At 37.4% G+C, this 11,393-nt stretch overlaps 1 protein-coding gene across 8 annotated transcripts in view; it reads left to right on the top strand.

Annotated features, from left to right (window-relative positions):
- Positions 1-11,393, top strand: part of CLCC1 (chloride channel CLIC like 1) — a 47,654-nt gene that overhangs the window by 16,043 nt on the left and 20,218 nt on the right. For 6 of the 8 annotated variants that reach the window (XM_007106447.4, XM_007106446.4, XM_007106445.4 and 3 more), the window contains 7 exons: positions 404-625; positions 892-1,032; positions 2,387-2,480; positions 3,993-4,090; positions 4,373-4,519; positions 6,493-6,834; positions 8,352-9,560. In XM_007106447.4, coding sequence (XP_007106509.2) covers positions 404-625; positions 892-1,032; positions 2,387-2,480; positions 3,993-4,090; positions 4,373-4,519; positions 6,493-6,834; positions 8,352-8,612 — 1,305 coding nt within the window. In that variant the 3' untranslated portion in view covers positions 8,613-9,560. Of the gene's footprint in view, positions 1-403; positions 626-891; positions 1,033-2,386; positions 2,481-3,992; positions 4,091-4,372; positions 4,520-6,492; positions 6,835-8,351; positions 9,561-10,317; positions 10,636-11,393 lie in introns of those variants that run through there. The other 2 variants (XR_003679549.2, XR_008617166.1) reach the window with 2 other exon arrangements.

Raw genomic sequence — 11,393 nt, forward strand, 5'->3', positions numbered from 1 at the left:
AAGGTTATGAATTGATTGGTTGATGAAAATGTGCTTGCAGGAACCTAACCCTGTATTTCCTGTCAGAGCCATGGTTCAGTATTTGCTAACTAGTGTTCAGGGTGACTTTATAGAATGTAAGTACTGCAGATAGCAGGAATCAACTGTAATTTAGTAAAATGTACTGTATGTTACTTGCTTGGAGTTTTATAATTTTTGAAGTGTTTTTCTCGTGTATTATCTTTGGTTTTCATGTTGGCCTGTGAGACAGGTAGATATTATTACTCATTTTATACCTGTGAAATATTGTGAACTAATTATATATTTAGTTCCAAATTAGCGTTTGTCTTAAAATATTTCATTGAGTAATATAATGATAAAATTCTCCTTTTCTGTTTTTTTTTTTTTGGCAAATTTAATTCAGCCTGATGAAAACAAAGGTGATATGCATTATGATGCCGAGATTATCCTTAAAAGACAAACCTTGTTAGAAATACAAAAGTTTCTCAGTGGAGAGGATTGGAAGCCAGGAGCCTTGGATGATGCACTAAGTGATATTTTAATTAATTTTAAGTTTCATAATTTTGAAACATGGAAGTGGCAATTTGAAGATTCCTTTGGAGTGGATCCATATAATGTATTGATGGTAAGATGGGATGAGGGGGACATGATTAACATGTTTTTATTTTTAACATATTTTTATTTTTTAAAACACTTTAAAAACGCCACCATAATTATGTTGAGAACTCATACTAAGTCACTGATACTGGGTTGATGAACATGCAGCAAAATGGTACAAATGATTTTGCGTATTCAAGTCCAGTTCTTTTGTTTTTGCTGACGATCAGTGTTTTTTGTTGGGATGGATGGTTGGGCGGTAACTCTTCTTTCTGTTCTGTTTCTGTTTTTGAGATGCTTCTGTGTCTGCTCTGCATCGTGGTGTTAGTAGCTACTGAGCTGTGGACGTATGTTCGTTGGTACACCCAGTTGAGACGTGTTTTATTCATCAGTTTTCTCATCAGTTTGGGATGGAATTGGATGTATTTATATAAGGTATTGTATAGATAGAAGGTTTTTAAGTTTTCAAATGTTATTTCATAATGAAAGCCTAATCCATTTAGAGCTAGTATATAATCTTGCCTCAGACGAGGGCAGGAGGCAGTGATTGGAGATGGTGATAGGAAATTGGCAGCTGCTCAGATGTCCCTGGTGTTTTGGGGTCCTTGACCAGTTAGCGGGGAAAAATGTGCAGTCCTGATTTTCATAACCCAATTCCTGATGATGGGTGGCATCTGGACGGCTAAATCAGAATAGAGTTATGTAGACACACTTGAAAAATTCTCATGTAGGTAATTTGGGGTATGTCTTTTTATTTGCTAGAAGTGATACCAAAATACTGTTTTTTAAAGTTAGGTTATTTTCTGAATGTAAAAGTGGTATATTTATGGTAGAGAAGATAGGAAAGATAGAAAGATACAGAGAAATTTAATTCTTAAAAATTTTCTAGGGAATTTCCTGGCAGTCCACTGGTTAGAACTTGGCACTCTCACTGCTGGGGGCCCGGGTTCAATCCGTGGTCGGGAACTAAGATCCTGCAAGCTGTGTGCAGTGGCCAAAAAATAAAATAAAATTGTCTATAATTTTACCACCTAGAGATAATCACTGTCAATATCTTGAGGTATTTCTTTATAAACTTTTTCCAAATGTTTAATTCTTTAAAATTCAGGACCATGTTATACATAGAAATTTGAAGAAGCATTGTTCCTGTCAAAATAGCATAATCATTTAAGGAAAATTTTAGACCTTTTTAGCAGGGTGAGTCAAATAGCCAACTAACTGTTTTCAGTGAATTCATATGATTAAATCATTGTGATATTTCCTTAGCTATAAGTTCTATAGCTTCTAGAACTAAGTATTACAAATTGGAGGAAAGAAGGTAGTTTGGTTGAAAATTGTTCTCTCAATTATTTCCCCCAGGGCTTTTATTTATAAAAGGCATATTGGTCATTTGTGCTAAAAATCATCCAAAGCAAAACACCATTTTGTCATGAATTGTATAAGAGAATTAGTCGTTTAATATGTATAGCTATATTTGGGGGCATGATATCAGCTATATTTAAACTAAGTTTTAAAACAATCTTTTTAGGAAAAAGGTTTTCCTTCCTCCTCATAATTACTTTACAAAGAAGGCAATTGTAGTTATTTCTTTACCTGTTGCATTAAGACTGTTTTGCCATGAGCTGAAAAGAGCCACTTTTTAAAAATAATATGTATTCTTTTCTGTGAAAAATTTTTAAATCTGGTTTGGGTGAATGGTGAAGACACACTTTGAACTAAGGTTTTTAGGATGTGTAGGTGTAACCTTCGTTGTTAGCAGCCTTTCATGGTTCCCTTTGGTGTTGGTCAGCTAGCCTTTGCCCAGCATCAGGCTGAAGTTGCCAAGATGGAGCCTTTAAACAATGTGTGTGCTGAGAACATGGATTGGACTGGAAGTCTCTTGGGTAAGGTGTTGGTTCCCTTGGCCTTATTTTTTTTCTTTTTTTTTTTTTTTTTTTTTTTTTTTGTGGTACGCGGGCCTCCCTCTGCTGTGGCCTCTCCCGTTGCGGAGGACAGGCTCCGGACGCGCAGGCTCAGCGGCCATGGCTCACGGGCCCAGCCGCTCTGCGGCATGTGGGATCTTCCCGGACCAGGGCACGAACCCGTGTCCCCTGCATTGGCAGGCGCACTCTCAACCACTGCGCCACCAGGGAAGCCCCCCTTGGCCTTATTTTGAGTAGAATTTCTGAGAATGAAAAAACATATTAATAATTACAAAGAAATGATAAAATGCCAGAAGGAGGCTTTCCATGACTGAATCTTTAGTATCAGAACAGGCAAGAAGAGTCTTAGGTTTCAGACCAGTGACTTTTGTGTTCATGTAATGTGACAGGAAAGGGATAGAACGTGTGTATATTGCTGGCTCTTATATTATCTGTCTCCCTGCATTAGACTCACTTTTGTTCATCTAGTCCTTAGCACAGTGTCTAGCACATTCTGGGTCCTCAGCAGAAGTTTATTAGAGAAGTGAATCAATGTATATATGAATTCATTTCCATCTTCGATTTAATCTCCTTATATTGACTTGTGAAATCTTATTGTAGCTTTACTATACTGTTTTTTTTTATTAGGAATTATTTTACTTTTTCTTACAAATTTTATGAACATTCTCACTAATGTTAACTGCCTTTAGTTATAGGTGTCTTAACAGTGGGAATGGTTTAATGATCAAAGTCTCTTTATAAATGCAAGTCCGTAATGACTGACCCAGAATAGAATCTCAGCAACAAATCAAGGTGTCCAGAAAATTAATTTTCTTGAAAAGATATGGGAGCCAACCCAGCCCAGCCTTGCTTCATGGCTTCAAGGAACAACTAAATGCCTCCTGTAGCTCATGCTAGTACATAATGTACATGAGTTTGATTTAGAAAAAGTGAGAGAACTAATGTTCTACTTTATTTTGTAAAATAAGTAAAGAACTGACTTTTTTAATTGAAATTTTTTGGACATAGTTGTAGATTCAGGGGTAGCTGTAAGAATACAGAGAGATCCTGTGTACCCTTTACCCACTTCCCCCACTGGTAACATCTTGCATACTTACAATAGTGCAGTATCACAACCAGGATGTCGACTTTGATACAAGCCACCAATCTTACTCAGATTTCCCCAGTTTTACTTGGATTCCTTTGTGTGTGTAAAGAACTGTTTTTAATTGTTTACCTCTTAGAAATCTTAATAAAATATATTTTACCTGTATAAGACTTGTATAATTTGAATGAATTTTTAAAATAAACATTTTGGACATAAGATGAAATTTTTAAAAATCACTGTTACTTGGAGTCTGTTTGCAAAACAGTTTAAAATTGATTGGGGGTTGTGGGGAGAGGGACAGTTAAAACTAAAATATTGTCTTATTTGGGAATGAAATGCAACTTTTTAAAAAAAATGACTCTGTTTTTGTCTGTTTCTCTAAATAGAATGGCTTAGAAGTTCATGGACCTATAAGGATGACTCATGCCAAAAATACTATGAGCTCTTATTAGTCAACCCTATTTGGTTGGTCCCACCAACAAAGGTTAGAATATATTTTGTGAAAATTACTTATACAAAGCAAGTAAAAAGTCTCTGTATTTATTTAAAATTGTTAGTGTTTTTTACCATCATTTTGCTAATAATAAACCTTTGTTCTAGAAAAAAATACTTCCATTGCACAGTGATTTTCACATGGAAAGTATATGATAACATTTAAATATATGGAATTTCATAATTTCAGCCTCAGTACAGTTGATTTTGGCTTATTCTATATGCCTCAATCCTTTGAGGAAAAAAATTAAGTTGTTTTTGTCTTTTGTTGTAGGCACTAGCAGTTACATTTACCAACTTTGTCACGGAGCCATTGAAGCATATTGGAAAGGGAGCTGGTGAATTTATTAAAGCACTCATGAAGGAGATCCCAGTGTTACTACACATTCCAGTGCTGATAATTATGGCATTAGCTGTCCTGGTTAGTATATAGCACTGTTAACAATTAACAGGATTTATGGAAAAAAGGCAATTCTGAAATTATTAGGTTTCTTTTATGTTGTAAATCAGGCTAAGTCATGCTTAATGGTATGAAAAGATGATTTTTAAGTGATAAATGTTTGTTTATACTTGTGCATTCCTTTAAGCAAGAAAACGGTTCTCAAGTTTTTTTGTTTTTTTAAAAATGTATTTATTTATTTAATTTATTTATTTTTGGCTGCGTTGGGTCTTCGTTGCTGCGTGCAGGCTTTCTCCAGTTGCAGCGAGCGGGGGCCACTCTCTGTTGCGGTGCGCAGGTTTCTCATTGCGGTGGCCTCTCTTGTTGCAGAGCACGGGCTCTAGGCATATGGGCTTCAGTAGTTGTGGCTCGTGGGGTCTAGAGCGCAGGCTCAGTAGTTGTGGCGCACGGGCCCAGTTGCTCCGCGGCATGTGGGATCTTCTCGGACCAGGGCCCGAACCCGTGTCCCCCGCATTGGCAGGCGGATTCTCAACCACTGCGCTACCAGGGAAGCCCCGGTTCTCAAGTTTGATTGTAGATGTCAAAGTGGTGATTTAGAATAATACCCTCTTTTAACATTTGTTCTTTAAACTTCATGAATTAATACACATGATATCAGTTATGTCCTCTTTGAGAAAGGGGACCTTATTTCAGTCTGAATTTTTGCCACACTGAGAACAGAAGAACATTGTGTTTAACATAGAATCAGAAAGGGATGTAGAAAGAGGTGGGTGTACTAAGAAACAATTTGGGGAATCCAGGAGCAGACATTTATTAAGGAATATTACAGTATTACTTGTCAGTCATCCATGGTCTCTTCAGCTCTTTTTTTGGTTGATTTTCAGCCCTTACCCTATTAAAGCAGTTGTCTCAAAACAAAATGCAAAGAACTCAGATGTGCCAGGGGAAATTATTAAAGAATTGTCTTCCCTTAAGGATACAAAATTCACTATGATCTATTTACTTAAAAATTATTCTTGTTTTGTTTTTAGGCTTGTGATTAGGATTCATTGGTTTAGGGATATGGTTTTGTTAGGTGACGTTAGTTGTATAGTAGTAGTTTAGTCTCTAAGACCGAAATTATAAGCAAAACCCCTTCATCGCTTGTTGCTTCATCTGCTGCCTAAGAAAAGGCCTTTTGCTGCTCTGTCTTCAAAGAGTAGTATCTCTAGTACAGTGGTTTTCAAACTTTTTGTTTTCAGGACCCTTCTGTATTCTTCAGAATTGAACACCACAAAGAGCACTTGTTTGTGGGAGGTTTATTTATTGATATTTACCAGAAATTTTAAAAATATAAGTATACACAAGCACACAGTGTGTGAGCCATCAGAGTGAGGTAGTCACTCTAGCGCCCCACAAGACTCTGCTGTACAACAGGAGAGTGAAGAAGACTAATGTCTTTGTATTATGAAAACTTTTTACCTCACAGATTCCTGAGAGTCTCAGAGATCCCCTGAGGGGTCCCTGGGCCACACTTTGAGAACTGCTGCCTAGTTTTTCCCTTGGAGTGTGACTCAAAACCTGTTGAATTTTAGCTGTAGCTAAAGCGAGTTTGTAAAAAATAAATAAACCTATAGGAGAATATTTACATAATGGTGTACAACTTTAATTTTCAGCATTTACCTTATATGATGCATGTGAATGTAGACAACACATGAACAATGATCAGACAGTTAATACCTTTTACATTTCTAGGCTTTAGCCTAACTGCTGTTATAATTGAATAAAAATGTGTCCAGCTGATTGAAATGTCTACTTAATACTTGGCGATTTCTCAAATTTTATTGGCTGCTCTGGCCCTGTATTAATCTAGAGAAAACCCAGTGAAATTAAGATGTTTATGTCTGTAAATGCCACAAGTTATGAAATTTTGTTGGCACCGTGGAAAGCACCTCAAAATTTCGTTGTAAGTCAGCCATTAAGTACTCAGGAATATGTATTTCTTTTCCTTCTAGAGTTTCTGCTATGGTGCTGGAAAATCAGTTAATATGCTGAGACATGTGGGTGGCCCTGAAAGAGAACCACCCCAGGCACTTCAGCCAGGTGAAAGAAGATGGCAGCAGGAAATTGATTATAGACCCCATGGTGGAGCAGGTGATGCAGATTTCTATTATAGGGGCCAAATTGGCCCCATTGAGCAAGGCCCTAATGACAAAACATGTGAGGGTAGAAGAGATGTTTTGAGAGAGAGAGATGTTGACTTGAGATTTCAGACTGGCAACAAGAGCCTTGAAGTGCTTCCGGCATTTGATTTACCAGACGCAGAGGCGAGAGAGCATCCCAAGGTGGTACCCAGTGTAAGTCAGCAACTGTTTTTTTCGCTGTCCCTTCATACTAGGTGTAAGTGCTTCCTATAGTGCTTTTGGTTAAGTGTTTTTACTCTTACTTTTCATGGTTAATTATATCACCATTGATAATAATTATTCACTCTATCTCCCCCTTTAGAAAGGTCAAAAGTTAGTCCAGCCTCCTCAGAAGAAATAAGATTTAATTTTTATGTTAAATAGTATTTAACAGTAATTTTTTGGAACAGATGGTAATTCATAATGACATTTCATAGGAAACCAACAAGTGAGCATGACTGAAATTTCCACCTTTGAAGAGATCAGAGAGAAGTCCTCACTGAAGGCCTGGAGCCTTAGGGAGCCAACCCGCAGGAGAGCCCTGAAGCCTTAGCTAGATGGAAGAATGAGCTGGGAAAGGACCAAAAACTTCGCTTTCCCAAATCTTTTATATCGTTGGCTGTCCCAAATCTTTTATATCGTTGTCTGGCTAGACTATACTTTTAACCCGTGGAATGGTGAGGCCTCTTTTCCACCATTATTGACCATTTAAAGGGACATTTCCATTTCTGTTTGAGGGAGGACTTTGTATTGTCATTTGCAAAGTTTAGGTTGCAGATGCAAACCTTTGAGAAATAGTAAAAAGCGCAGTAGAATCTAGGACATTGTAGAATCCCTTCCCATGGAGTTCCTTAGAAGAAACATATCTGCCCGCATCTAGAAAATTAAGATGTTCCTTTCAGCTTTAATAGTTAATGGTTATCTGTCACTCATCTCAGAAATCCTCCAGTGAGTTCCGGGCTCACTTGAAGGGAAAGCCAAAGATATCAAGATGGCCTAGGGCTTCCCACCTCTGTTACCATGCTGCTCTCTCCTCCTGCGCCCCCTCCACCCTCATTCTCCTTCAGCCACAAGGGCCTCCTGCCTATTCCTTGAACTCAAGCCTTTGTACTTGCTGTTCACTGTCTAGAATGCTGTTCCCCGTCTAGAATGCTGTTCCCCATATATTCATAAGGTTCATTTCTTCAAGCCGTTGCTCATGTCATCTTTTCAGACTGCCCTAATTTAAACAGCTATCCAACCCTCCCACCCCCAGCATGATACTTCATTAATTTATTGCCTGATTCTCTCCCCAACTTAAATGTAAATTCCAGGGAGGGCAGGGGTATTTGTCTGTTTGTTGTCTTTTATCCCCAGCACCTAGAACTTAAATGTATGCTCAGTAAATATTTGTTGAATGAATTATTCTCACTAGCAAGAGGAGTTACCAGTACTGGTCACCAGTCTTCCTGACCCTTCCTTAAGCTGCATCACTAGACCACCTAGCATATCCTGTTTCCCATTCCTCCATGTACAGTTCTGTGAGGCTTAATAACATTTATATAATGATAATCCAGCACTGGAACCAGGACTTGAAAGAGTTCAACGTTTGCTATAACAGATTTGTGTGGGAACTTGTTGAACATGTTTATTACAAACCTTCACATTATGTTAATTAAACAATTAAAACACTGTAATTCTCTACTTTGTAGCATAAATCACCTATTTTGGATATAAAGCCCAAAGAAATTGGTGGAATCTCAGGAGAAAGCACACTGACTGAAAGCAGCCAGTCTGCTAAGCCTGTCTCTGGCCAAAAGATACCAGAGAGTGTGGAAGGTTCCCCTGCAGTGGAAAAGGCCCAGCTCAGGACTGACGCCACAGGCGGCCCAGAGGAAGGCAGCACGTCCAGCCCAGCAAGCACTGCAGTGAGGGTGTGTGGAAGGGATCCAGACTGCAGCCCATGTGGCTAGAGGAACACAGACATGGACCACAGCTCTGAGGTCATCTTTGGGTTTTGTAAAGTATACTCTTCACAGCTATTTCTTCTTCTCTACAAATATCCTGTTATTTACTACACAGGTACCAACTTAAACATCAGTATTTTTACTGACAATCAGAATTAACAAGCATGCATGTATCTGTTTAATTTCATCTTTGATATTAAGATGCATCCTGTAAAGTTTTGAAGTATTAATTCTGGAACAGGATCTCATAGATGACATATGGCAAGCATTAATGATTTTGAATAATCATAGAGGCCAGTTTGAATTAGGGGACATTGAAAAAGAAGTTCTGTTGTTTACAGGCATATATAGGAACCAACTCACCAAAGTGTGTGTTGCCTCGTGGAAGTCCTGTGATAACTACTTTAGTTAACAGAATTATTTGTTGTGCACTGGACTCAGAATAGTTCAAGTGGTAGGTACTCAAAAACAACATTTAAGGAAAGTCACTGTAGTCATGCTTACCCTCTTCATTCACTTCAGCATTTTAGTGTAACCACGGAGTCTGCATCACCACTGTCAGTCTGCCTCGTGTAGGCTGCCTGCAGATCAGCCTTCATCTCTCAACTCTCACCACTATTACTGGGCCTGCTTCCTTATCACCCCTTTTACTTTATCCTTAGCTAAGACAGAACTGAAGATTGTCAGGGGAATTTAGATTACACAGATTGTTAAGTCAGTAATCTCAGTTTTACATCCTTTGAGAATGGCTTTATTTCCCCAGCAAATGAAGTACACAGGCTTTATAAGACCTGTTTTCCTCGCTACTCAGAATCCCAGCAGTTGCGATTGTTAGATATTACTATATCTTATTTATATTACAGTAAACCATATTGTCCAAGCCATATGAAGTTCTAATTTTTAGAGATCTATACAAAGAGGAATAATACCACAATAAGGAAAACAGAGTAGGGTGTTTTTTTTAACCCTGTCTAGACAGGTGATATAATCAACATTTCAAATTAGTTATTCTGATTTTTAAACTATTCTTCCTTTTAAACTTTCTGAAAAAGGAATGTATAAATTTTGCACAAGATCTAACTAGGAAGCACATATATTACACATATTTGGGTATCCTTTATTTTAACCTTCACACTACAATTTATATTCAGCTGCTTACTAAAAATGATACCAGTCAGGAATAGTCTTAAAATTTTCATGCAGGCATTTCTTTCAGAAAAAAAGATGTATTTAAAGCATTTGCTTTTTGATACTTTATGTGAAATGCAGAAGTACCCCTTTTTGGCTCCCAGAAGCATCACTTAGATGCTTATAACAATTTAATATTATGTGTTAATATTATTTTCTAGCTTAGTACTGCAAACATTAGTATTTCATCAGAAAGGTAATTTTCTCCAAGAAATGCAAAAGGATTTTATATAAAACTTTGTAACATAGTAGGCATGTAGGGATGCCGGCAGTTTGGGATAGATTTGTGAACATTGATGAATATAAAGTAGTCATCTGGGGACTAGGCCTGTTCACACTGATTGTATGGTCCGAAGGTGCTAATTATCCTCTGAGCTGTGAAATGAATGCCTCAGTTGATAGACTGTAACTGTGAGAGTACAGTTAATGTTGTTTTGCACTTCTGACTGCTTTTAATCAATCCAAAATGAATCTTTAAAAGAAAATTTAAGAAAAAGTTCACCTTTGTATTCTTTCATTACAGATAACCATTTGGGGATGAAATCTACTTTGACAGCAGGGCAGCAAGGTACTGCTGTTGAAAGGTGACAGCAATTCAGGGAAGACTTATTAAAGCAAATTGAACATATCAAGGCCAGTTTATAACTAGAAGAAACAGGCTTGTTTATTGTCTAGCCAATATTTATCATTAAAATCAAGGATTATAGTAACGAGCTTTTAGGAAAATCAGAGTGGGGCAGATAGCTTTTCAAAAGCAGTTTTTAAGTGGAATGGGTAATGCTGAATGTTTACAGGGTCTGAGAACTACCATATACACAAAATAAACACTTATTTTTACATTATTGTGGTTTGGTATGCTGTCTTTGCTTAGTAAATATGCTTGTAAGAAAAAGCCCAGTGGAATTTAAGTGCAGGTTTTAAAAGGATGCTACTCCAGGACATTATACCCTATATATAATAGATAAAACATAATATAATCCAGGTGTTAGTACTTTTGACAAAATTTGTGTCTGATCTCAGAACCAAGAGTAATCTTTTTTATTTTTCCTCTGAGCCCTTAATGTGAGTCCAGATTGTGTAATTATCTTTCTTCTCATTTTTTAAAACATTGGCTATTTGTAGAAGTGCTTTTCACTGCCCATAAAAATCGCCTGGAGGATTTTTAGAAAGAACAAAGGCCCAGATGCCTAGATCCCATCCCAGCTGTGTAGAATCAGAAGCAACCAGAGGTGAATGAGTTGCCAACTTGTTCCAGGCGTGGGCATTTGTATTATGCAATTCAGCCTTAGTCCAGGCCCAGCTCTGTCCCATCCTTGTTGACTTGCTTTTGCTAAACTTATGTCATGTTGCATTATGTCCCCTTGTAAACCACCTTCAGCTTCTGGGAAGAGGCTTAATGACAACTGAGGGCTTAACCTATGTCTTTCGTACTTAATTTTTGTGACCTAGGTTCTTGACAGAGTCACATGAGGGTTTTGGATTTTCTGACATTAGGTCCTAAAAAGTTTTACAACAGTATTTTGGAACAGAACATACAGTTTTAAACCATTTTATATATATATATATATATATATATATATATATATATATATATATATA

The sequence above is a fragment of the Physeter macrocephalus genome, chromosome 4, assembly GCF_002837175.3.
Source record: "Physeter macrocephalus isolate SW-GA chromosome 4, ASM283717v5, whole genome shotgun sequence".
In the NCBI taxonomy this organism is placed as follows: Eukaryota; Metazoa; Chordata; class Mammalia; order Artiodactyla; family Physeteridae; genus Physeter; species Physeter macrocephalus.